Below are 27,500 nucleotides of genomic sequence, written 5' to 3'. Positions count from 1 at the left end.
AAGTTTCTTTTTCTGACTGTATGTTTCTGCATGTGTTCATAAGTTTACCCCCCCCCCCCATTAGCTAATACGAACAATATATATACACACTACTATATAATACATACACTATATATATATAATAGTGTATATATACAATATATTTATACAGAATTTATACACCTTTCCTAATGTTAGTTCATAAAAATTACATTATGATAGTTCACCCAAAAATGAAAATTCTGTCCTCATTTACTCTCCCTCAAGTTGTTCCAAACCTGCATGACTTTCTTTCTTCTGCTGAACACAAAAGAAGATTTTCTGAAGATAGTCGGTACCCAGATGTCTGATGGACCCACTGACTCCCACAGTAGGAAAATACTATGGAAGTCAATGGGCACCAGCAACTGTTTAATTACCATCCTTCTTCAGAATATCTTCTTTTGTGTTCAGCAGAAGAAAGAAAGTCATGCAGGTTTGGAACAACTTGAGGGAGAGTAAATGAACTATCCCTCTAACTAATGTAATCTAGGTGATATTCACATTAACTGAGATTTATAAACGCTGTAGATGCAGTCAACAAATGTTAACAAACGGAACCTTAATGTAAAGATGTTACCGATTTAAATATTAATAGATAATAATAATAATAGATTTTGTCTACATTATCAAGGTCTTGCAGGGGGGGGGGGTGTAAACTTATGAGCACAACATGTGATCTGACACACACACGATCACTCTGGCTCACAGGTCACACACACACACACACGATCACTCTGGCTCACAGGTCACACACACACACACACACACACACACGATCACTCTGGCTCACAGGTCACACACACACACACACACACACACACACACACACACGATCACTCTGGCTCACAGGTCGCACACACACACACACACACACACACGATCACTCTGGCTCACAGGTCACACACACACACACGATCACTCTGGCTCACGGGTCACACACACACACGGGTTCACACTCACTTCTTGTAGAGCAGGATGGCGATGACGATGCAGACGATGAAGACGACGGCCAGGACGGGTCCCAGAACCCAGATCAGCCCGTCACTCGCGTCCAGCGGCTGCGGGTCCGAGTCCGGCGCGATCACGGGGTCGGTGTAAGGGCTGGCCACAAACATCTTCTGAACACACAAACACAGGAGCGTTACGCCTGCACACACACACGCACGCACGCACGCACGCTCGCTCGCACACACACTCACTCACTCACTCACTCACTCACTCACTCACTCACACACACACACTCACGCACGCACGCACGCTCGCTCACACACACTCACTCACTCACTCACACACACACACACACACACACACACTCACTCACACACTCACACACACACACACACACACACACACTCACTCACTCACTCACACACACACACACTCACGCACGCACGCACGCTCGCTCGCTCGCTCACACACACACACACACACTCACTCACTCACTCACTCACACACACACTCACTCACACACACTCACTCACTCACTCACACACACACACACACACACACACACACACTCACTCACACACTCACACACACACACACACACACACACACTCACTCACTCACTCACACACACACACACACACACTCACGCACGCACGCACGCACGCTCGCTCGCTCACACACACACACTCACTCACTCACTCACTCACTCACTCACTCACTCACTCACACACACACACACACACACTCACTCACACACTCACACACACACACACACACACACACACACACACACTCACTCACACACACGTACAGACGGCACATCTTACCCCAGTGGTGGAGTTGAGCTCAGCCAGGATGAAGAACACGTACTCCTGGCCGGACTCTAAGGCCCGGTTCTCGAAGCCGCCGTAGTCCTGCTGGTTCCCCAGCGTGAAGAAGCCGGGCAGCGTGGCGGGGGTGAAGCGGGCCGTGATGTAGGCTCTGCGCAGGTCCACCTGACGCTGCCGCGGGTCGCGCTGCTTCTGGCTGATGTCCTTCAGCAGCTGCACACACACACACACACACACCTCTCAGGGCGAGACTGCAGCTCCGTTGTTTATGTGGTGTTTTTAATGTGCTTTAAGACAAACCATGTGTAAATTCATAAGTCGACTCAAAAACACGCTTTGAAATCGCTGGTGTTTCTGACGTCACAAACTACCTTGTAACCAATCAGATCAACGTGTGATCGTCAACCAATGGATCTCTGAGCTGAGTGAGTGAGTGGAGGCGGGGCTCATTTGCATATTCATAGAGCCGCGCATACTAAATGAGGCAAGGGTGTCGAGTTACATTCAAGATATTTTAAGACATGACCACATTTCTTTCAAGGAAAAAACGTTTAAATATGTCATTCCGGTGATCAAAGATGAGTTTTAAGGGATACAGTGATTGACGGGGGGACTTTAACATGATCGCTGTTGTTTGCTGTATTCAGTTTAAATATGTGGAAGTAGTGAAGCATTTTTACTTTAGTTTTATGTTTCAATGTTGCGAAACAACAATTGGTTGTTTAATATTTGCGTGTGAGCTTCACCCTGCTCGTATATCACGTAATCATCCGCCGCTACAGAAGGCGAGACTCATGTTACGCGAGACGAAATGAAATGTTGCAAGAAAGAGGCAGATCGAGCTTGTGAAAGACTTGTGCAGGTCAGAGGACTGGAGCTGTGGCTAGGGTGATATAAAGTTCAAGTAGTGTTGATAAATGTGCAGCAAATGTTCTTTTCCCTTCATTAACATGTTAAATCACTAAAACTCTCTTCTGAGTGTCGACGAGGCTTTCCCTGGTGAACATGTCAGCAGTTTCAGCTCTAGAGTTTGCAGATCTGTAAATGCCTGAATGTAAATGTGATCTAGTGTTGTGTAGAGCGGTCTCAGGTTCAGGTGTGTTATCGTCCTGTCACGTGTGTGTTCACACCCTGCATCACATCTGTTCTCTGACCAGTGTTGGGGAAAAGCATAACAAGTAGCTCCAGTGATGTAATCAGATTACTTTTTCAAGTAACTAGTAAAGTAATGCATTACTTTTAAAATTTACAACAAAATATTATTACAACAAATAAGTAACGCAACTTTGTTTTCCCATTTATTGACTGACAGCTCTCCTGTCCTCATGTTGAGAGGAATCGAAGTGCAGAGAGTGTGTGTGTGTGTGTGTGTGTGTGTGTGTGTGAACATGATGGTTATTGTAGATCTAGACTAAATGTGAGCATTTACTCGTCTCACTGCACAAAAAAGATTCAGTATTCCTCAAAATGAATAAAAATCAGTCAAATGCAAAATCAGACTATGCAAACCTCCAATAATTAAATGTTAAATATTTAAATGTTCAATCTCACTTCATTGACCAATGTTCTTTATGTAGACTTTAGTTTTTATTGGTGAAGTAAGTGTTGAAAGCTGAAAGGTGTGTTTGAGTGGCGCCCTCTACTGTACACGCGTGAATCTGCACTTCCTTCAGTCTGAGGCTTATTATTTCACTTTTGGTGTGAAAGGGACTTAACATTTGCCCAAAAATAGCACTTTTGTGTTATAAAATGCCCAGACCAGGTGAGAAAAGGTAACGCAAAAGTAATGTACCGCATTACTTTTCTTAAAAAGTAACTAAGTAACGCAAATTAGTTACTTTTTAAGGGAGTAACCCAATATTGTAATGCATTACTTTTTAAAGTAACTTTACACAACACTGCTCATATGAGGTTGATAATTATCATCCGATAAGAAGACATTCCATGATTGGATAACTGGACTAACCAGCGGACCAATGGCGTCGCAGCATCTCAAATGCTGGTTTGGTTAAAAGTGAAACTGGCGCTAACGCTAGTGAGATTGTGAGCGGCTGTACCTCCTCCAGGTCCATCTCGTCTGGGCTCTTCAGATGACGGATCACTCCTCGGGCTCTCTTCAGAGGAACCACCACCACATAGATGTTCCTGCAGGTACAGACACAACATGAGTTAGTTAGTTCTCAGGATCTCATTACGCACACGAGCTGCGTGCTAATGAACCCTAGCGAACGTGACGCAGGCGCTGCATTTCAGCTGTGTGTGTGTGTGTGTGAATTACAGCATGAATTGACAACGAATCAACATGAATTTAAAGTCCCCCTGTGGTGAAAATCCAGCTTTTAATGTTGTTTAACGAGTGGATCTCTGAGCTGAGTGAGTGAGTGGAGGCGGGGCTCATTTGCATATTCATAGAGCCGCGCATACTAAATGAGGCAAGGGTGTCAAGGGTTACATTCAAGATATTTTAAGGCATTAAGAATTTTTCTTTATTAAAAAAAACGTTTAAATATGTCATTTTAGTGATAAATAAAATGATTGACTTCTTGAACGATTCCTTCAATGATAGTCTTAGCACTTTGGCTGCACTTTACAATAGGGTCCCATTAGTTAATGAAAGTTAATGCAACAATTAACATTATCAATGTGCAATACAATAGTTACAGTATTTATGTTACAACTGCAGTGAACCGTCTGAGTTTGTGAACATTTGTGAGATGTTTTTGCGTGTCGTATATTTCTCACAGATGAAGCACCACTCGGCTGGCGTCTGCTGTAACACACACATCTGCACAGGGAGAAGCGGAAGCGTGAGATCTGTGCTGTAAAGTGTGTGCGCTGCAGTTATTGCATCGGGAGCTGAAATGATTTTCTTCCTGAGCTCAGCATCCAGAAGCAGCCAGAAACACAAATTGACTGCGGCTCTGAATTATTCACAGTGCAACCGGACGATTCCTGCATGTGTGTGTGCGCTTGACTCCTCTCCTCTCCTGCATGTGTGTGTGCGCTTGACTCCTGTCCTCTCCTGCATGTGTGTGTGCACTTGACTCCTGTCCTCTCCTGCATGTGTGTGTGCGCTTGACTCCTCTCCTCTCCTGCATGTGTGTGTGCGCTTGACTCCTCTCCTCTCCTGCATGTGTGTGTGCGCTTGACTCCTCTCCTCTCCTGCATGTGTGTGTGCGCTTGAATCCTGTCCTCTCCTGCATGTGTGTGTGCGCTTGACTCCTCTCCTGCATGTGTGTGTGCGCTTGAATCCTGTCCTCTCCTGCATGTGTGTGTGCGCTTGACTCCTCTCCTGCATGTGTGTGTGCGCTTGAATCCTGTCCTCTCCTGCATGTGTGTGTGCGCTTGACTCCTGTCCTCTCCTGCATGTGTGTGTGCGCTTGACTCCTCTCCTGCATGTGTGTGTGCGCTTGACTCCTCTCCTGCATGTGTGTGTGCGCTTGACTCCTCTCCTCTCCTGCATGTGTGTGCGCTTGACTCCTGTCCTCTCCTGCATGTGTGTGTGCGCTTGACTCCTCTCCTGCATGTGTGTGTGCGCTTGACTCCTCTCCTGCATGTGTGTGTGCGCTTGACTCCTGTCCTCTCCTGCATGTGTGTGTGCGCTTGACTCCTGTCCTCTCCTGCATGTGTGTGTGCGCTTGACTCCTGTCCTCTCCTGCATGTGTGTGTGCGCTTGACTCCTCTCCTGCATGTGTGTGTGCGCTTGACTCCTGTCCTCTCCTGCATGTGTGTGTGCGCTTGACTCCTCTCCTGCATGTGTGTGTGCGCTTGACTCCTCTCCTGCATGTGTGTGTGCGCTTGAATCCTCTCCTCTCCTGCATGTGTGTGTGCGCTTGACTCCTGTCCTCTCCTGCATGTGTGTGTGCGCTTGACTCCTCTCCTGCATGTGTGTGTGCGCTTGACTCCTCTCCTGCATGTGTGTGTGCGCTTGAATCCTGTCCTGCATGTGTGTGTGCGCTTGAATCCTGTCCTCTCCTGCATGTGTGTGTGCGCTTGACTCCTCTCCTGCATGTGTGTGTGCGCTTGACTCCTCTCCTGCATGTGTGTGTGCGCTTGACTCCTCTCCTGCATGTGTGTGTGCGCTTGAATCCTGTCCTCTCCTGCATGTGTGTGTGCGCTTGAATCCTGTCCTCTCCTGCATGTGTGTGTGCGCTTGACTCCTGTCCTCTCCTGCATGTGTGTGTGCGCTTGACTCCTCTCCTGCATGTGTGTGTGCGCTTGAATCCTGTCCTCTCCTGCATGTGTGTGTGCGCTTGACTCCTGTCCTCTCCTGCATGTGTGTGTGCGCTTGACTCCTGTCCTCTCCTGCATGTGTGTGCGCTTGACTCCTGTCCTCTCCTGCATGTGTGTGTGCGCTTGACTCCTGTCCTCTCCTGCATGTGTGTGCGCTTGACTCCTGTCCTCTCCTGCATGTGTGTGTGCGCTTGACTCCTCTCCTCTCCTGCATGTGTGTGTGCGCTTGACTCCTCTCCTCTCCTGCATGTGTGTGTGCGCTTGACTCCTCTCCTCTCCTGCATGTGTGTGTGCGCTTGACTCCTCTCCTCTCCTGCATGTGTGTGTGCGCTTGACTCCTCTCCTCTCCTGCATGTGTGTGTGCGCTTGACTCCTGTCCTCTCCTGCATGTGTGTGTGCGCTTGACTCCTCTCCTCTCCTGCATGTGTGTGTGCGCTTGACTCCTGTCCTCTCCTGCATGTGTGTGTGCGCTTGACTCCTCTCCTGCATGTGTGTGTGCGCTTGACTCCTCTCCTGCATGTGTGTGTGCGCTTGACTCCTGTCCTGCATGTGTGTGTGCGCTTGACTCCTGTCCTGTCCTGCATGTGTGTGTGCGCTTGACTCCTGTCCTCTCCTGCATGTGTGTGTGCGCTTGACTCCTCTCCTGCATGTGTGTGTGCGCTTGACTCCTCTCCTGCATGTGTGTGTGCGCTTGACTCCTCTCCTGCATGTGTGTGTGCACTTGACTCCTGTCCTCTCCTGCATGTGTGTGTGCGCTTGACTCCTGTCCTCTCCTGCATGTGTGTGCGCTTGACTCCTCTCCTGCATGTGTGTGTGCGCTTGACTCCTCTCCTGCATGTGTGTGTGCGCTTGACTCCTGTCCTCTCCTGCATGTGTGTGTGTGCGCTTGACTCCTGTCCTCTCCTGCATGTGTGTGTGCGCTTGACTCCTGTCCTCTCCTGCATGTGTGTGCGCTTGACTCCTCTCCTCTCCTGCATGTGTGTGTGCGCTTGACTCCTCTCCTGCATGTGTGTGTGCGCTTGACTCCTCTCCTGCATGTGTGTGTGCACTTGACTCCTCTCCTCTCCTGCATGTGTGTGTGCGCTTGACTCCTCTCCTCTCCTGCATGTGTGTGTGCGCTTGACTCCTCTCCTGCATGTGTGTGTGCGCTTGACTCCTCTCCTGCATGTGTGTGTGCGCTTGACTCCTCTCCTGCATGTGTGTGTGCGCTTGACTCCTCTCCTGCATGTGTGTGTGCGCTTGACTCCTGTCCTCTCCTGCATGTGTGTGTGCGCTTGACTCCTCTCCTGCATGTGTGTGTGCACTTGACTCCTCTCCTCTCCTGCATGTGTGTGTGCGCTTGACTCCTGTCCTCTCCTGCATGTGTGTGTGCGCTTGACTCCTGTCCTGCATGTGTGTGTGCGCTTGACTCCTCTCCTGCATGTGTGTGTGCGCTTGACTCCTCTCCTGCATGTGTGTGTGCGCTTGACTCCTGTCCTGCATGTGTGTGTGCGCTTGACTCCTGTCCTCTCCTGCATGTGTGTGTGCGCTTGACTCCTGTCCTCTCCTGCATGTGTGTGTGCGCTTGACTCCTGTCCTCTCCTGCATGTGTGTGCGCTTGACTCCTCTCCTCTCCTGCATGTGTGTGTGCGCTTGACTCCTCTCCTGCATGTGTGTGTGCGCTTGACTCCTCTCCTGCATGTGTGTGTGCGCTTGACTCCTCTCCTGCATGTGTGTGTGCGCTTGACTCCTCTCCTCTCCTGCATGTGTGTGTGCGCTTGACTCCTCTCCTGCATGTGTGTGTGCGCTTGACTCCTCTCCTCTCCTGCATGTGTGTGTGCGCTTGACTCCTGTCCTCTCCTGCATGTGTGTGTGCGCTTGACTCCTCTCCTGCATGTGTGTGTGCGCTTGAATCCTGTCCTCTCCTGCATGTGTGTGTGCGCTTGACTCCTGTCCTCTCCTGCATGTGTGTGTGCGCTTGACTCCTCTCCTCTCCTGCATGTGTGTGTGCGCTTGACTCCTCTCCTGCATGTGTGTGTGCGCTTGACTCCTGTCCTCTCCTGCATGTGTGTGCGCTTGACTCCTCTCCTCTCCTGCATGTGTGTGTGCGCTTGACTCCTCTCCTGCATGTGTGTGTGCGCTTGACTCCTCTCCTGCATGTGTGTGTGCGCTTGACTCCTCTCCTGCATGTGTGTGTGCGCTTGACTCCTCTCCTCTCCTGCATGTGTGTGTGCGCTTGACTCCTCTCCTGCATGTGTGTGTGCGCTTGACTCCTCTCCTCTCCTGCATGTGTGTGTGCGCTTGACTCCTGTCCTCTCCTGCATGTGTGTGTGCGCTTGACTCCTCTCCTGCATGTGTGTGTGCGCTTGAATCCTGTCCTCTCCTGCATGTGTGTGTGCGCTTGACTCCTGTCCTCTCCTGCATGTGTGTGTGCGCTTGACTCCTGTCCTCTCCTGCATGTGTGTGTGCGCTTGACTCCTCTCCTGCATGTGTGTGTGCGCTTGACTCCTGTCCTGCATGTGTGTGTGCGCTTGACTCCTGTCCTCTCCTGCATGTGTGTGTGCGCTTGACTCCTGTCCTGCATGTGTGTGTGCGCTTGACTCCTCTCCTGCATGTGTGTGTGCGCTTGACTCCTCTCCTGCATGTGTGTGTGCGCTTGACTCCTGTCCTGCATGTGTGTGTGCGCTTGACTCCTGTCCTCTCCTGCATGTGTGTGTGCGCTTGACTCCTGTCCTCTCCTGCATGTGTGTGTGCGCTTGACTCCTGTCCTCTCCTGCATGTGTGTGCGCTTGACTCCTCTCCTCTCCTGCATGTGTGTGTGCGCTTGACTCCTCTCCTGCATGTGTGTGTGCGCTTGACTCCTCTCCTGCATGTGTGTGTGCGCTTGACTCCTCTCCTGCATGTGTGTGTGCGCTTGACTCCTCTCCTCTCCTGCATGTGTGTGTGCGCTTGACTCCTCTCCTGCATGTGTGTGTGCGCTTGACTCCTCTCCTCTCCTGCATGTGTGTGTGCGCTTGACTCCTGTCCTCTCCTGCATGTGTGTGTGCGCTTGACTCCTCTCCTGCATGTGTGTGTGCGCTTGAATCCTGTCCTCTCCTGCATGTGTGTGTGCGCTTGACTCCTGTCCTCTCCTGCATGTGTGTGTGCGCTTGACTCCTCTCCTCTCCTGCATGTGTGTGTGCGCTTGACTCCTCTCCTGCATGTGTGTGTGCGCTTGACTCCTGTCCTCTCCTGCATGTGTGTGCGCTTGACTCCTCTCCTCTCCTGCATGTGTGTGTGCGCTTGACTCCTCTCCTGCATGTGTGTGTGCGCTTGACTCCTCTCCTGCATGTGTGTGTGCGCTTGACTCCTCTCCTGCATGTGTGTGTGCGCTTGACTCCTCTCCTCTCCTGCATGTGTGTGTGCGCTTGACTCCTCTCCTGCATGTGTGTGTGCGCTTGACTCCTCTCCTCTCCTGCATGTGTGTGTGCGCTTGACTCCTGTCCTCTCCTGCATGTGTGTGTGCGCTTGACTCCTCTCCTGCATGTGTGTGTGCGCTTGAATCCTGTCCTCTCCTGCATGTGTGTGTGCGCTTGACTCCTGTCCTCTCCTGCATGTGTGTGTGCGCTTGACTCCTGTCCTCTCCTGCATGTGTGTGTGCGCTTGACTCCTCTCCTGCATGTGTGTGTGCGCTTGACTCCTGTCCTGCATGTGTGTGTGCGCTTGACTCCTGTCCTCTCCTGCATGTGTGTGTGCGCTTGACTCCTCTCCTGCATGTGTGTGTGCGCTTGACTCCTCTCCTGCATGTGTGTGCGCTTGACTCCTCTCCTGCATGTGTGTGTGCGCTTGACTCCTGTCCTCTCCTGCATGTGTGTGTGCGCTTGACTCCTCTCCTGCATGTGTGTGTGCGCTTGACTCCTCTCCTGCATGTGTGTGTGCGCTTGACTCCTCTCCTGCATGTGTGTGTGCGCTTGACTCCTCTCCTCTCCTGCATGTGTGTGTGCGCTTGACTCCTCTCCTGCATGTGTGTGTGCGCTTGACTCCTCTCCTCTCCTGCATGTGTGTGTGCGCTTGACTCCTGTCCTCTCCTGCATGTGTGTGTGCGCTTGACTCCTCTCCTGCATGTGTGTGTGCGCTTGAATCCTGTCCTCTCCTGCATGTGTGTGTGCGCTTGACTCCTGTCCTCTCCTGCATGTGTGTGTGCGCTTGACTCCTCTCCTCTCCTGCATGTGTGTGTGCGCTTGACTCCTCTCCTGCATGTGTGTGTGCGCTTGACTCCTGTCCTCTCCTGCATGTGTGTGCGCTTGACTCCTCTCCTCTCCTGCATGTGTGTGTGCGCTTGACTCCTCTCCTGCATGTGTGTGTGCGCTTGACTCCTCTCCTGCATGTGTGTGTGCGCTTGACTCCTCTCCTCTCCTGCATGTGTGTGTGCGCTTGACTCCTCTCCTGCATGTGTGTGTGCGCTTGACTCCTCTCCTCTCCTGCATGTGTGTGTGCGCTTGACTCCTGTCCTCTCCTGCATGTGTGTGTGCGCTTGACTCCTCTCCTGCATGTGTGTGTGCGCTTGAATCCTGTCCTCTCCTGCATGTGTGTGTGCGCTTGACTCCTGTCCTCTCCTGCATGTGTGTGTGCGCTTGACTCCTGTCCTCTCCTGCATGTGTGTGTGCGCTTGACTCCTCTCCTGCATGTGTGTGTGCGCTTGACTCCTGTCCTGCATGTGTGTGTGCGCTTGACTCCTGTCCTCTCCTGCATGTGTGTGTGCGCTTGACTCCTGTCCTGCATGTGTGTGTGCGCTTGACTCCTCTCCTGCATGTGTGTGTGCGCTTGACTCCTCTCCTGCATGTGTGTGTGCGCTTGACTCCTGTCCTGCATGTGTGTGTGCGCTTGACTCCTGTCCTCTCCTGCATGTGTGTGTGCGCTTGACTCCTGTCCTGCATGTGTGTGTGCGCTTGACTCCTCTCCTGCATGTGTGTGTGCGCTTGACTCCTCTCCTGCATGTGTGTGTGCGCTTGACTCCTCTCCTGCATGTGTGTGTGCGCTTGACTCCTCTCCTCTCCTGCATGTGTGTGTGCGCTTGACTCCTCTCCTGCATGTGTGTGTGCGCTTGACTCCTCTCCTCTCCTGCATGTGTGTGTGCGCTTGACTCCTGTCCTCTCCTGCATGTGTGTGTGCGCTTGACTCCTCTCCTGCATGTGTGTGTGCGCTTGAATCCTGTCCTCTCCTGCATGTGTGTGTGCGCTTGACTCCTGTCCTCTCCTGCATGTGTGTGTGCGCTTGACTCCTGTCCTCTCCTGCATGTGTGTGTGCGCTTGACTCCTCTCCTGCATGTGTGTGTGCGCTTGACTCCTGTCCTGCATGTGTGTGTGCGCTTGACTCCTGTCCTCTCCTGCATGTGTGTGTGCGCTTGACTCCTCTCCTGCATGTGTGTGTGCGCTTGACTCCTCTCCTGCATGTGTGTGCGCTTGACTCCTGTCCTGCATGTGTGTGTGCGCTTGACTCCTGTCCTCTCCTGCATGTGTGTGTGCGCTTGACTCCTCTCCTGCATGTGTGTGTGCGCTTGACTCCTCTCCTGCATGTGTGTGTGCGCTTGACTCCTGTCCTGCATGTGTGTGTGCGCTTGACTCCTGTCCTCTCCTGCATGTGTGTGTGCGCTTGACTCCTCTCCTGCATGTGTGTGTGCGCTTGACTCCTCTCCTGCATGTGTGTGTGCGCTTGACTCCTGTCCTGCATGTGTGTGTGCGCTTGACTCCTGTCCTCTCCTGCATGTGTGTGTGCGCTTGACTCCTGTCCTCTCCTGCATGTGTGTGTGCGCTTGACTCCTCTCCTGCATGTGTGTGTGCGCTTGACTCCTGTCCTCTCCTGCATGTGTGTGTGCGCTTGACTCCTGTCCTCTCCTGCATGTGTGTGTGCGCTTGACTCCTCTCCTGCATGTGTGTGTGCGCTTGACTCCTGTCCTCTCCTGCATGTGTGTGTGCGCTTGACTCCTCTCCTGCATGTGTGTGTGCGCTTGACTCCTCTCCTGCATGTGTGTGCGCTTGACTCCTCTCCTGCATGTGTGTGTGCGCTTGACTCCTGTCCTCTCCTGCATGTGTGTGTCCGCTTGACTCCTGTCCTGCATGTGTGTGTGCGCTTGACTCCTCTCCTGCATGTGTGTGTGCGCTTGACTCCTCTCCTGCATGTGTGTGTGCGCTTGACTCCTGTCCTCTCCTGCATGTGTGTGTGCGCTTGACTCCTCTCCTGCATGTGTGTGTGCGCTTGACTCCTGTCCTGCATGTGTGTGTGCGCTTGACTCCTGTCCTCTCCTGCATGTGTGTGTGCGCTTGACTCCTCTCCTGCATGTGTGTGTGCGCTTGACTCCTCTCCTGCATGTGTGTGTGCGCTTGACTCCTCTCCTGCATGTGTGCTTGACTCCTCTCCTGCATGTGTGTGTGCGCTTGACTCCTCTCCTGCATGTGTGTGTGCGCTTGACTCCTCTCCTGCATGTGTGTGTGCGCTTGACTCCTCTCCTGCATGTGTGTGTGCGCTTGACTCCTGTCCTGCATGTGCACCGTCTGATCAAACACCTCACACATGTTCAAACACACACACCAATAGACTAAACACGTAATACACATGTGCACGCCGTGACCGTTTTCACAGATTCACCTTTTTGAAGTTTACACAGAGATTATAATGTTTTCAACATTTTTCAAAACTTGCACCTTGGATCCTGTTTCAAAGTTTGTGTTCTCGAGCTCTAGCACTGTCGTGTGAATGAACGGCCAGAACACATTAAGAGTTTCTGTTTTCTGTAGAACGGTGTGTGTTAGCGGCCCCTAAGTTAATAACTAATGATCTCTGCAATGGAAGTGAATCAATCAAAAACTAACTTTTTTCTTCATATATCAGCTCCTCCAGTATAATCAGCAGATATGGCGTTTCTCAGGAGCGGATGACCCTCCTCCCTCCCCAGCTCCACCTGTCTCCGGTCAGGATTCCCCTTCGAATCAGACTAACTTCTCAATTATGCTGTACATTAAAATCTTGAATTAATTATATCTGCAATACATTCATGTTGGTTCTGTTCTGTTTACACTGAAGGGGGTTATTGCTGCGCTTATCCATGCTAGGCTGCCCAGAACAGAACCAATCCGCCGATCCAAACTATATGCTAATTGTTGTTCGTATTTGACGATAGTGGACCTGACAGAAATGAAGGAGACTTGACTTGACGTATGTGTGCGCATGATTCATGTCCTCTCATGCATGAGCACAGTCTGATCCAGCATCTCGTGTTAGCGGCCCCTAAGTTAATAACTAATGATCTTTACAACGGAAGTGAATCAATCAAAACTAACTTTATATATAGATAAGACAATAACTTTATTCTAGATCTGCTGTAAAGCCTAAACAATCTCTGTTACTGTAATCTCCTGTTATCACTGTAAAGCTGCTGTGAGACAATCTATATTGTTAAACGCGCTGTATATATGAAGGTGACTTGACTTGACGTATGTGTGCGCATGTCACGCATGACTGACGTGTCCTCATGCGTGTGCTGATGGGCTCGGGCACCTGACGTGGCTCCTGGTGTCGAGCGAGGGCAGGATGATGGTGACCGTGGCCTCGGCTTCTCGCGTGTGGTCCAGCTCGGGCCGGCGGATCAGGATGGGTGGCGAGGTCTTGGCGTGGATGCGGTGTCTCAGTCCTCCCATGTTCCCCTCGGGACTGGTGATCTTGAAGTCGTAACTGGTGTCCGGCTGAAGGTTGGGAATCACCGCTTTCCTCAGACGAGCGTCCACCTCCATCTTCTGCCGGTTATACTCCACCTGAGGACCAGAGGGCCGTTGCTAGAGTCAGAAACTTAAGAGCCACCAAACACTGCTGTCGTGCGAATGAACGGCCAGAACACATTAAAAGTCTAAGTTAATCACTAATGATCTTTTCAATGGAAGTGAATCAATCAAAACTAACTTTATCTGGACAATAACTTTATTCTAGAGCTGCTGTAAAGCCTAAACAATCTCTGTTACTGTAATCTCTATCTCTGTAAAGCTGCTTTGGAACAATCTACATTGTTAAAAGCGCTGTATAAATGAAGGAGACTCGACTCTCAGTTCAAAGGCCTGGTTTACTAACCCCGAAACAGATGCGCTGCAGTCAGGGTTAGTGAATCTAAAACTGTATATTCTGTCTCCTTACACTAACCCAACCCTCAAACCTACCCATCACACACACACACACACACACAATAGTATTTAGACACACCTCCTTGTTTGAGGGCCATGCCCACATCTCAGCATAACTAACAACTGATGCATCGAACCAAATCACTACATCCTTTTTTCTTCCCACACACTAATTCCCCAATGCAGTGAAGCGACTCACAGTGAAGCGATAGGGGGCGCTGTTCTCCGGGAACTCCCACGTCAGCAACACACTCGTCTTAGTCGCCAGATTCACAGAGAAGTTCCTCGGCACGTCTGTCCGAAAACACACACAGACACGAACAACACGTGAGGCTGGCGTAATCAAAGAACTTCCACACACACACACACACACTGGGCGGTGAGGGAGCCGCGTGCGCCGAGGCCTGTGCAGGGAATAGTGTGTGTGATGTAGAAGGTGAGTGTATGGCGGACACAGGTGTGGCTGATCCACCGAGAGCCGACACACATTCACTCGCTGCGGATCAAGGTTATTCAGAGGGAAGGAAGTCGAGAGGTGAGACATAAACCTCAAATACACACAAACAAACACTTATTTTATATGTGCCACACCACAAACTGGACTGGGAAGTGTTGGGAAATGTAGGAAGTGAAGGAACTCAAAATGCGGAAAAGAAAAGAAACCGTCTCAGTCTTACTATGAATTCAAGTGCTCGTCCTCCGATGGACTGTGACTGACGCCTGTCACTTACCTCGAAACTCCGCCCCCTAACGACTGGCTGAGTGTTACCTGTGCTCCGCCCACATTCACATCTCCACTGTGATTGGTTGGGTGGGGTCGGTTGTGGGTGGGGTTTCGTTCACCAGTCGTACCTGTGTCGAAGGCTGTGGTTCGGAACCGCACCTGTGGGCTAAACGGGCCTGACCCGGCGCCGTTATGAGCCGATATTCTCACAGCGTACTCCTGGTCCGGGTTCAGCCCGTGAATGGTGTAGCTACACGCATCCGCCGGCACCGTTAGCGTCCGCGGTTCAACGCCGCCTCCCGCTTCCTCGTACGCGAGCGTGTATCCTGTATAAGCGCCGCCCGGAGGAATCCAGGAGAACTGCAGCGAGCAGCATGTGGCGTTCACTCGCTCCAACAGCTGCGGGAAACCTCTGGGAGGAAACTCTGGCACCGACAGGTCCTCTTCCGCCGGCTCGCCGTAGCCAGAGCGCCCTCTAGCGGCCAGGAGGAATGAGTACACGCCTCCAGGACGCAGGTCGCTCACGTCGCGCCGACGCTCCTCGGGCCCGACGTCCACAGAGATGGAGCGCGAGTGGTTTCTGAGGCCGTAGGTCAGACGGAAGCCCTGGATCTCCTGCAGAGGGTCGGAGGATCGTTGGGTCGTCCAGATCACAGACGCTGACGTCTCGTTAACCAGATTCACCGACAGAACGGGTCGAGCCGGCACTACAGGAGACACACACACACACAAACTCACAGTAACTGACTCAATCTAGCACACTCTCATAAAGCAATATATACTGAATAGCAAATCTCAACTGCTTGATTGTTTCTAACTTTATTATCGCCCGGCTCTAATCCGCTAAACGAGGCTGTAAGGCATGATGGCAGGGGCGCCGCTAGCGTGGGCCCTTAGAATCATCCTAACTCTAACTGATCTAAACACACACACTCACTCACACACACACACACACACTCACATGTGACGGGTGTCTGCACCAGATGAGCGAGGCTCTGAGCTCCGTCTCCTCTGATGGTGTAAGCCGCCACACTGATGGAGTAAAGCGTCTCAGGCTGCAGATCCTCAATGATCAGCTCCTACACACACCAGGCATGATGTCAACACAACATTAACCAATCAGCTCTGACCTCACACCTGCTCTGATCACATGTTACTGGCGCATTCATTCATTCATTCATTCATTCATGCTTTCATTAATTAATTTATTCATGCATTTCTTCATTAATCCCTATTCAATCATTCATTCCTTCATTAATTAATGCATTCCTACATTCATGCATTCATTCTTTCCTTTTCCTGGACTCCTGCCTTTCCTGGCTGCTCTGAAGCTGAAGCTCATACTCACATATTGTGCCGTCTCATCCACGTCCCTCTGACGGCAGGACACACACACACACACACACACGTGAGAGATCCAGTGATGAGCAGGCGGCGTGTAGGAGGAGAAGAGGAGGGTGAGATTCATTTAGTGAAAGAACAGAATGGAGTTTGTTCATTCAGATCAGCTCACAATACTAACATACTCAATCAATACTAACATACTCAATCAATACTAACATAATCAATCAATACTAGCATACTCAATCCTGCCTGCTAGCTTTCAACAAATTGTTACTTTATTTTTGTCTTAGTTTTAGGCAATATCATGATGTTACAGAGCCTGAACTGAAGTGTTATGAAAGGCTGATGGCCACATGCATCCAAAACACATTTCACTTCAGTCACATGATGCATTTCTGACTGAAACAAGATATTGAATGAAAAATTAAACATGAATGAATAAAGACCCAAAAACTACAAACGCACACCTAACATAAGAGTGAATGTGGCCATTTGTAAATTCAATTGAAAAATTATTATTCTGCTTCACTGTCTTGTACGTTCACAGAAAACAGCTTTCTTCTACGAGGCAAAATAAGCTGGATAAGACTAATTGGCAGATTATGTAAATCAGTTTGAGGGTGTGCCGGGGTCGCGACCACACCTGGGCATCGTCCAGCATCATGTCTCTGATGCGCGGCAGGCCATGTGACTCCCCGTTCTCCACACGCGCGTAATGAACCTGGTAACCGCGGATCTGCCCGTTCCGTTGCCCCGGCAACACAGAGCGCCACGACACTTTAACACAGGTGCTGTTTATCGGCTGGACATCCACCTGACGGGGTGGAGCTCCGGGCACTGAACACACACACACACACATGCACGCACACACACGCATACACACACACAGACACACACACACACACACACAATTAAAGTTGAATCTGCAGCGTTTCCCATTCATTGATTTATCTGAGACGCCACAATATCAACACTGACCGGCACAAACGGATTCAGAGCTTCCCAGTTATTAACTAGACTGTGGCGGCCCGAATATACACTTTATTGCCAAAAAGTATTGGGACACTCGTCCAAATCACTGAATCCAGGTGTTCCAATCACTTACATGGCCACAGTTGTATAAAATCACCTGTGCAATATCTAAATCCTGTATCCTATATCCTGTCCTCAATACTAAATATTCCACGATCAACTGTTAATGGTATTATAACAAAGTGAAAGCAATTGGGAACAACAGGAACTCAGCCACGTAAAATCCCAGAGCGGGTCATGAGAGGCTCACAGTGAGGAGAAGTCGAGTCAACAGATACAGACCTCCAAACTTCTGTGGCCTTCAGATTAGCTCACGAACAGTGTGTAGAGCTTCAGGGAATGGGTTTCCATGGCCGAGCAGCTGCAGCCCAGCCTTACATCACCAAGAGCCGTGCAGAGCGTGGGATGCAGCGGTTGCCAGGAGAACAGCACTTGCCTGACTGTAAAGTTTGGTGGAGGGGGATTATGGCGTGGGGTTGTTTGGTGGAGGGTGGGTGTGGCGTGGGGTTGTTTGGTGGAGGGGGGGTGATGGTGTGGGGTTGTTTGGTGGAGCGGGGGTTATGGCGTGGGGTTGTTTGGGGAGGGGGGTTATGGTGTGGGGTTGTTTGGTGGAGGGGGGGTTCGGCGTGGGGTTGTTTGGTGGAGGGCGGTTATGGCGTGGGGTTGTTTGGGGGAGGGGGGGTGATGGTGTGGGGTTGTTTGGGGGAGGGGGGGTGATGGTGTGGGGTTGTTTGGTGGAGCGGGGGTTATGGCGTGGGGTTGTTTGGTGGAGGGGGGTGATGGTGTGGGGTTGTTTGGTGGAGGGGGGGTGATGGTGTAGGGTTGTTTGGTGGAGGGGGGGTGATGGTGTGGGGTTGTTTGGTTGGGGGGTATTATGGTGTGGGGTTGTTTGGTGGAGGGGGGTGATGGTGTGGGATTGTTTGGTGGAGGGGGGGTTGTGGTGTGGGGTTGTTTGGTGGAGGGGGGGTTGTGGGGTTGTTTGGTTGGGGGGGATTATGGTGTGGGGTTGTTTGGTGGAGGGGGGGTTGTGGGGTTGTTTGGTTGGGGGGGATTATGGTGTGGGGTTGTTTGGTGGAGGGGGGGTTGTGGGGTTGTTTGGTTGGGGGGGATTATGGTGTGGGGTTGTTTGGTGGAGGGGGGGGTTGTGGTGTGGGGTTGTTTGGGGGGGGTGATGGTGTGGGGTTGTTTGGTGGAGGGGGGGTTATGGTGTGGGGTTGTTTGGTGGAGGGTTGTTATGGTGTGGGGTTGTTTGGTGGAGGTGGGGTGATGGTGTGGGGTTGTTCTTCAGGGGTTGGCCCCTTAGGCCCCTCAGTGAAAGGAACTCTTAATGCTTCAGTAGATCAAGACATTTTGGACAAGTTCATGCTCCAAACTTTGTGGGAAGATGCTCCTGTTCCAGCATGACTGCGCTCCAGTGCACAAAGCAGGACCATAAACACATGGATGAGGAGTTTGGTGTGGAGGAACTGGACTGGCCTGCACAGAGTCCTGAGCTCAGCCCGATAGAACAGCTTTGGGATGAACTAGAGCGGAGACTGAGAGCTTCTCGTCCAGCATCAGTGCCGGACCTCACTAATGCGCTTCTAGAAGAATGGGCAAAAATTCCCATAAACACACTCCTAAACCTTGTGGAAAGCCTTCCCAGAAGAGTTGAAGCTGTTATAGCTGCAAAGGGTGGAGCAACTCTATATTAAACCCTATGGATCAGGAATGGGATGTCATTAAAGTTCATGTGCATGTAAAGGCAGACGTCCAAAAACTTTTGGCAATATAGTGTATATTTAAACTTCTCATAATAACACAAAAGGTATTTAATGTCGTGTTTTGTGCCATTACTGTGAAACAAACTAAAATTGAAAGTGCGATAAGGCTTTCAAAAGACACGTCGCTCACGCGATCAGCTCTGCGTCTCAGTTCACAGTGAATGAATGCAGTGAACTCCATCAGTTCAGCCCGTATTTGGGAACGCAGTTACGCATTATTACCACATTTGCATAGTTGACGATTAAAAGCTCACGGGTTTATCGCTTGCATGTATAGAAATTAGGACAAAACTAATTATGAAAAATTCATTTAATTTTCAGTGCATTTGTTTTACAATAATATGGCTATTACTGTCATATTAATTAATAATATTATATTATTAGAAGTAGTAGTATGTTGTAATGTAGACTGAGACACTGTATCACAACTAAAAATAAGTTTGAGTCCCAGTTAAAGTTCCGGTACAAGTTCAAGCACTGGCGACGTCTTTGTTCAAGTTGCACGCTGAATATGGGTTGGAGCTCTTAATTTTGAACTCAAAGAGCAACAGATTTATGAATTTAACTTTAAAATGTACATACTTTTCTTCCAGGGGGCAGAATCCTGTGGGAAACACTATATCATATTATATTATATTATATTATATTATATTTATTATATCATATTTTTTATATCATATTATGTTTATTATATTATATTTATTATATTATATTACCCTTCCTTCCTTTTAATTATAGTCAATGATGATGATTATTATCAAGTCAGATTTCATGCCAAAACACTGATCTGAAGAACTTCTAATGAAACATCAAGAAGCACCTGAAGAATCTAAAAGCTCCAGATTAGAATCTAATGCTGAACGACTGAAGAACCTCCTTCACAGCAGACATGAGTGTTTCATAACTGATGTGAATAATGACTCTCTGATCTTCTGTAGAGATGCTTTACTCCTGAATCTGAACGCGTCTCATATCTGATGAAGTATGATTCTGTTATTCTCCAGTTTATTACTGTGACACGATCTGTACTGTATACAGCGCTGTAAGTTTGACTGATTTTACCGTCCTCATCGGTTCTGCACTCTACGGCTGGGCTCTGGGGTCCGAGGCCCTGCTCCGTCAGCGCTGCCACCGTGAGGAGGTACGAGCTCCAGCGCCGCAGGCCCTTCAGGAGCACCTGTCCCGCGTCCGGCTCCAGACGCAGCGTCTGCACTGAGTCTCCGCCACCGCTGAGCTGATAACACACCTCGTACCCGAGCAGCGCCGAGTTCTGCTGCTCCTCCGGCGCCGGAGCCCAGCTCACCGACAGAGAGGAGGAGCTGACGGAGGAGCAGCGGACCTGAGCCGGAGGAGACGTGGGCTCTGACCCGAGGAGGAGGAGGAGGAGAGGAGGAGGAGGAAGAAGAGGAGGAGGAGGAGGAGGAGGAAGAAGAGGAGGAGGAGAGGAGGTGGAGGAGGAAGAGGAGGAGGAGGAGAGGAGAGGAGGAGGAGGAGGAAGAAGAGGAGGAGTAGAGGAGGAAGAAGAGGAGGAGTAGAGGAGAGGAGGAGGAGGAGGAAGAAGAGGAGGAGGAGAGGAGGAGGAAGAAGAGGAGGAGTAGAGGAGAGGAGGAGGAAGTGGAGGAGGAGTAGAGGAGAGGAGGAGGAAGTGGAGGAGGAGGAGGAGGAGGAGAGGGGGAAGAGGAGGAGGAGAGGTGGAGGAGGAGGAGGTGGTAGAGGAGGAGGAGAGGAGGTGGAGGAGGAAGAAGGGGAGGAGGAGAGGAGGAGGAAGTGGAGGAGAGGAGAAGTAGAGGAAGAGGAGGAGAGGAGGAGAGGAGGAGGAAGTGGAGGAGGAGTAGAGGAGAGGAGGAGGAAGTGGAGGAGGAGGAGGAGGAGGAGAGGGGGAAGAGGAGGAGGAGAGGTGGAGGAGGAGGAGGTGGTAGAGGAGGAGGAGAGGAGGTGGAGGAGGAAGAAGGGGAGGAGGAGAGGAGGAGGAAGTGGAGGAGAGGAGAAGTAGAGGAAGAGGAGGAGAGGAGGAGAGGAGGAGGAAGTGGAGGAGGAGGAGGAAGAGGAGAAGTAGAGGAGGAGGAGAGGAGGAAGAGGAGGAGGAGGAGGAGGATGAATAGGAGAGGAGGAGGAAGAGGAGGAGGAGGAGAGGAGGATGAATAGGAGAGGAGGAGGAGGAAGAGGAGGAGGAGAGGAGGATGAATAGGAGAGGAGGAGGAGGAGGAAGATGAAGAGGAAGAGGAAGAGGAGGAGGAGGATGAAGAGGAAGAGGAGGAGGAGGAGGAGAGGAGGATGAATAGGAGAGGAGGAGGAGGAGGAAGATGAAGAGGAAGAGGAGGAGGAGGATGAAGAGGAAGAGGAGGAGGAGAGGAGGAAGAGGAGAGGAGTCAAAAATAAAACAGAGAGGAAAGATCATTGAGGAACGTGGAGGAGGAGAAAACAACAGAAACAAGGCAAAAATAAATCAATACAACATAAAGACAAACGCAGAGGATGCGGCTACAAAAATAGTACGGATCAATAAAACAAATTATGAAAATTTAATTCAACTCAAAACATAAATGATGCAAACAAAGGAAGAAAGAGGCCAAATGAAATGAAAGATGTGTTGTGATGCAGTGATGGAGAAATAAACCATCTGTCTGTCAGAATCGCTCACAAAACAAGCATCTGATCAACATATTGACCAGAACAGACAATCTAATTAAAGAACCGCCGGGCGTGTGACGGAGCGCTGTTGCCATGGAAACACGGATTGATGGATGGAGCGATGCATCGGTCCAGGATCAGAATCCCTGACCAGATGGTGTCAGACTGAAACCCATCGGGGTTAGTGAGGAGTTTAAAGTTCCTCCTGCACATCCGAGACACATGAGCTTTAATGATGAAGCTGACGAGGAGGAGGAGCTCTGTGTCTGCAGGAACACACTGTTCTAAACGTCAAACGTCGTGTGTATCTGACGCTGCTTGTGATGTTCCTCATATGGATACACCCATCTGCTGAATCAATAGATGTAAGTCTGCTTGACGACAGTTACAGTTCGGTTTCAATAACCCTCTAACGCCAGTTAGGCTGTTCATTTACGTTCAAATGAACAGCCTAACTTCAGCAACGGAGTCATTCTGCCGTTCACACTCGAGTGAACTTAACACTAAAGTCTGAGAATCTAGATATCACTAAACACCAGGAGATTCAACTCGACTGTATGTAGATCACACACACACACACAGAGTTGCCTTAAGCATTTCTCTGAGCTTCGGTCTCTGTAGAATACGAGCGTATAGAATTGTGGGTATTATCTGTCATTAATACTGCGGTTAATGCGAGGCTTTGCTCTCCGTCAGTGTAATTGACTGAAACCTTTCCAGCTGAACGGCACAACGAGAGCTGAGAGAGTTATTAAAAATAACAAGAGATCCGAGACTTTCTCACAATCAATCAAACGATAAGGTTCTCGGATCCACAACCCTGTGACCAGCCTCTGTTCTCACACACTCCTCTAACACAATCATTAAACTGACAAGCAATGAATCAATTAGCTTTATAGAATATGACGTGTGAAAAAAGAACTGCGGATGCGTAGTTGCGTTCAGTGTGAGAGTGTGTGTGTTTGTGCCGGACTCGTCAGAACCACATGATGATCGAGCAGCTTACATTCATACCGTTGGAGAGTTCATCAGCATGTCAAGGACTGTGTTCGGATCAGGCAAGTTATGAAATAAATAATAAAACAGCGCCAGTTCCTTCCACAGATCCTGGTTTAGTGGAGTGATGATAGGAGTCTTACGGTTGCTGTGGTTCTCAGACCGCGGCTGTGGTTCGATCGTCCTCACTTACCGTTAACCATCCTGGAAAACACGAGCTTCAACAGCGTTACTGAAGAGCACTTCATCATCAACACACACACACACATACAACAGTTACTATCACTTTATAGAGCTGAAAAGACACTGAACTGAAGGAGGAAGAGAAGAAAGAGGCAAAAAAGCAGAAATTAAAAACACAAATCCCATCCAGTTTTGTGGCTTTGGCTTGTTTTTCAAAAACCTCCTGGAAATACTTGTGGACATAAACATCACACACACACCAATGCATTTCTCGATGACAGAGATGGATGGATGGATGGAAGGAAGGATGGATGAAAGGATGGTAGGAAGGATGAATAAACAGAACTGGGGAGGAATTCAACCGTTTGTGCCTAAAAACATCTTTTTCAATAACCACCAATCCAATTTAACCAGGTGTTTGTGCACAGGAGTATTTAAACGCCATTCTGTTCAGCGCAAACATGACTGAGCGAATTATAGATTCATAAACATCAGCACTGTTTGGTAAGCCGGGGGTTTGCTGTTTGTGAACATTGGCTTCTGAAGAGAGACCAGTAAAGTGCTTGTTTACGCCATTATCTGATTTGAATAGCGCGTGTGCAAATGAACGACACTATCAGCACATTACTGAGTGTGTGTGTGTGTGTGTGTGTGTGTATCAGCACGCGTCTGAATTCCCCCCAGCTCATAGTTTGTTTACACCGCCAGACATTAGTTGTGCTTCCGCTTCCGCTCTGAAAACGACGACTGAGCAAAGAAAACACAGATTTAAGACGCTCTGCACCAGCCCTGATCAACAGCTTATAGGAACCATCCGAACACAGTTCTGGAGTCAGGGTCCGACGGGACGAGGTTTGGAGCAGAGCGCCACACACTGTAAGAAACAGGTTAAATGTGCTTCACCTCAATCATCGACTGGTTCCCAGTCAGAACTATGATTTAACATGAGTGGATCAACCCGGCTCCACCAGTGTCTTTGAGGACGGAGGCTCTCACACATACTTGCTTGTGCCGTGCGCTGGTTGATCTCGTTGGTGAACGCTCCGATGCCTTTGTTGGAAACGGCGGCCAGAGAGAAGGTGTATTCGGTGTTTGCGCGCAGACCCTCCACCACATACGCCGTTCTGGGCTCAAAGTTCCTCTTCTCCTGTTGGACAGAAAGACGCTTTCAACACTATTTCAATGATCTAAGTGCATGGTCTAAAGCGCACGGCGCAAGTTCACTTAGAGTGTCCGAATCCACTTTTGCCAGTTTAACGACGGGACAAATGGTCGGCGCTCCCGGCGCATGGTCTAAAACAGTCGTCCCTATTCTCTTAATGAGTAATGGGTGTGTTTTGTCTCTATTCTCTTAATGAGTAATGGGCGTGTTTTGTCTCTATTCTCTTAATGAGTAATGGGTGTGTTTTGTCTCTATTCTCTTAATGAGTAATGGGCGTGTTTTGTCTCTATTCTCTTAATGAGTAATGGGTGTGTTTTGTCTCTATTCTCTTAATGAGTAATGGGCGTGTTTTGTCTCTATTCTCTTAATGAGTAATGGGCGTGTTTTGTCTCTATTCTCTTAATGAGTAATGGGCGTGTTTTGTCTCTATTCTCTTAATGAGTAATGGGCGTGTTTTGTCTCTATTCTCTTAATGAGTAATGGGCGTGTTTTGTCTCTATTCTCTTAATGAGTAATGGGCGTGTTTTGTCTCTATTCTCTTAATGAGTAATGGGTGTGTTTTGTCTCTATTCTCTTAATGAGTAATGGGGCGTGTTTTGTCTCTATTCTCTTAATGAGTAATGGGTGTGTTTTGTCTCTATTCTCTTAATGAGTAATGGGCGTGTTTTGTCTCTATTCTCTTAATGAGTAATGGGCGTGTTTTGTCTCTATTCTCTTAATGAGTAATGGGGCGTGTTTTGTCTCTATTCTCTTAATGAGTAATGGGTGTGTTTTGTCTCTATTCTCTTAATGAGTAATGGGCGTGTTTTGTCTCTATTCTCTTAATGAGTAATGGGCGTGTTTTGTCTCTATTCTCTTAATGAGTAATGGGTGTGTTTTGTCTCTATTCTCTTAATGAGTAATGGGTGTGTTTTGGGCGTAACGTGCAATAAACCAATCAGAGTCTCGTCTCACATTCCCTTTAAAAGCCAGTTGTACTCGGCCATGGCGGATTCGCTATTTACACGGCGGAATTTGATCTGAATGTCCCGATCCGTAGCCCTCGAGTGGAGCACGTTCTCACCTGAACGCCGAGATCTGGAGATTTGTAGATGAGTTCGTAGGCTTTCACAGGCTCTTTGGAGTACGCAGGATCCCAGGTCAACTCCACGCTGGTGTCGGTCACTTTACCCACCGTGAACTTCCCCGGCTGCCCAGGGACTGAAACACAGATCAGAAACACATCAGAAGCCTGGTCGGAAACACAGGACACGATAATGGAGCCACACTACAGGAACAGTGCAGAGATGTTCCGCTCGGTGTCAGAGATGCTCCATCGAGAGCCGCATGTGAATGTGTGCGGTCACGGAGTTTCCCCGATGCAGATTAACTCAAAGGGTTAAGGCCCGTTCACACCAAGGACGATAACGATTAAGATGATGATCAAGATATAGTTCTAAAAATCGTTCTCAATATTAAACAATAGCAGAGTTCACAGTTCACACCACAGCTATAACGATAACGTTTCCACAACATTGTCTTGCTTCCCCAGAAGTTGCGGTGAAAAAGACTAAGATTAGACTTTTATTCCACTATATTGACTACATCAGCTAAATTCGTTGTTGGATTATTACATCGATTACACTAGCTTCACTCGAAACATAGCATGCTGAGGACATCTACTGGTTAAAGCCTGTAAATGCAACAAGAACATCAAAAACAAGTTCAATGGCGTTGTACACACTTTACATTTATGCATCTGGCAGACGCTTTTATCCAAAGCGACTTGTATTGCATTTTAAGCTACACATTTACATTCTTATCAGTTCTTGCTTTCCCTGGGAATCGAACCCCTGACCTCGGCGTTGCAAGCGGCAGCGCTCCGCTGTGAGAGCTCCAAGGAAAGCACTTTGAAACCGCAACGCGCGAGCTTAAAATAAACAGAAAATGATATAGTTATGGTTATGGTTATCGTTGTGGTTATGGTTATTGTTCTTGGTGTGAACAGTCCTCTAGGGTCGATCTGCAAGAGACTCAATGGCGTGTTCCTCTCCAGCTCACCTCCAGGCCTCACTTTGACGTGGACGGGGTCGGAGAAGGGTCCGTCTCCCACAGATGTGAACGCCAGCACTCGGATGGTGTAGGTCTCGGACGGCACGAGGCTGTGGATGGTCGTGATCGTGCTGTCCTGAACGTTGTGGATCTGCCAGTTGCTCATCGGCTGCGAGGGATCCATGGTGTAATACACCCGATAGCCCTTGATCAACCCGTTGGGCTCCTCCGGCTCGTCCCAGCGCACCATCACTGCGCTCTGGGATACGATGCGCGCCTGGATTCAATTCAGTTCACGGTTATTTGTATAGCGCTTGTCACAACACACATCATTTCAAAGCAGCTTTACACTGCAAAAAACACTTTTCTTACTTAGTATTTTTGTCTTGTTTTCAGTCCAAATATCAAACATTTCTTAAATCAAGATCCATTTACTAGATGAGTAAAATGACAAGATATTAAGTCTTGTTTTCTGAGGAAATAAATCAAATTAGGTGAGTTTTTTTTTTTAAACTTTAAACTTTTTTTAGAGTTTGTTTCTGTTTAAATTAACATTATTTTTCTCACCCCATTGGCAGATAATTTTGCTTTTTTGTTGCATCAACTCACTTAATTCTGATTAATTCCCCCAGAAAACAGGACTTAATATCTTAATATCTTATGGCATTTTACTCATCTAGTAAATGCATCTTGATATTTGGACTGGAAACAAGACAAATATAATAAGTAAGAAATTTATTTATGCAGTGTGTCCATATTACAATTTAGAGTGATCTGTATGTATTTCAGAAATGTACATCTACAAAATCACAGTTATCTAAAAAAGGTATACATTTAAACAGTGTAATAATGCAGTGAATGCAGATACCTGGATGTTCCTCGGCGGGCTGGCGGGCGCTTGCTCTCCGGTTCGGGCCTCCACCCTGTTGCTGGGCGGACCCTGGCCGATGGTGTTGACGGCGGACACGCGGATCTCGTACTCGGTGTTGGGGTACAGGCCGCCGATGCTGTAGCGGGTCGTGGTGATGGAGTCCACCGTCTCGAACTTGCTGTCCGGGGATTTGGCGCGGTACTGGATGATGTAATAGGAGACGGGGTCGGGGTTCCCAGAGTCCCAGGTGATGGTGACGCTGGTGGGGGTCGTCTCCGTGACGATGGGGGTACCAGGAGCTCTGGGTAAAGCTGAGAGAGAGAGAGAACTGCATTGCTCAGAGGTTGATCTTTCCTCAGGAGATTCGCAGGCAACATCAGCATTAAAGGGGTGGTTGATTATGATTTCACTTTTCTAACTTTAGTTAGTGTGTAATGTTGCTGTTTGAGCATAAACAACATCTGCAGAGTTACGACGCTCAACGTTCGAAGCAAAGGGAGATATTTTCTTTTACAGAAATCGCTTTTTAAGGACTACAACAAACGGCTGGTAGGAACTACAATGATCTTCTTCACGGGTTAGTGACATCACTAAACTCTGGGTTT

The 27,500-nt window shown here is 49.2% G+C and overlaps 1 protein-coding gene across 1 annotated transcript in view; it reads right to left on the bottom strand.

Annotated features, from left to right (window-relative positions):
* The window catches only part of ptprsb (protein tyrosine phosphatase receptor type Sb), a 123,383-nt gene that overhangs the window by 27,968 nt on the left and 67,915 nt on the right, over positions 1-27,500 (bottom strand). The window contains exons 10-23 of the mRNA XM_084120963.1: positions 26,893-27,206; positions 26,034-26,301; positions 25,057-25,193; positions 23,834-23,978; positions 20,084-20,383; positions 16,870-17,063; positions 16,231-16,257; positions 15,844-15,961; positions 15,011-15,589; positions 14,358-14,452; positions 13,545-13,798; positions 3,857-3,944; positions 1,797-2,012; positions 982-1,139 (exon numbers count right to left, since the gene is read on the bottom strand). Of these exons, the coding sequence (XP_083977089.1) occupies positions 982-1,139; positions 1,797-2,012; positions 3,857-3,944; positions 13,545-13,798; positions 14,358-14,452; positions 15,011-15,589; positions 15,844-15,961; positions 16,231-16,257; positions 16,870-17,063; positions 20,084-20,383; positions 23,834-23,978; positions 25,057-25,193; positions 26,034-26,301; positions 26,893-27,206 (2,893 nt within the window). The remainder of the gene's footprint in view (positions 1-981; positions 1,140-1,796; positions 2,013-3,856; positions 3,945-13,544; positions 13,799-14,357; positions 14,453-15,010; positions 15,590-15,843; positions 15,962-16,230; positions 16,258-16,869; positions 17,064-20,083; positions 20,384-23,833; positions 23,979-25,056; positions 25,194-26,033; positions 26,302-26,892; positions 27,207-27,500) is intronic.

The sequence above is a fragment of the Abramis brama genome (genome assembly GCF_963993115.1).
Source record: "Abramis brama genome assembly, chromosome: 7".
NCBI lineage: Eukaryota > Metazoa > Chordata > Actinopteri > Cypriniformes > Leuciscidae > Abramis > Abramis brama.
Note: the sequence above shows the minus strand (reverse complement) of the source record. Positions and strands in the feature narration are given on the sequence as shown.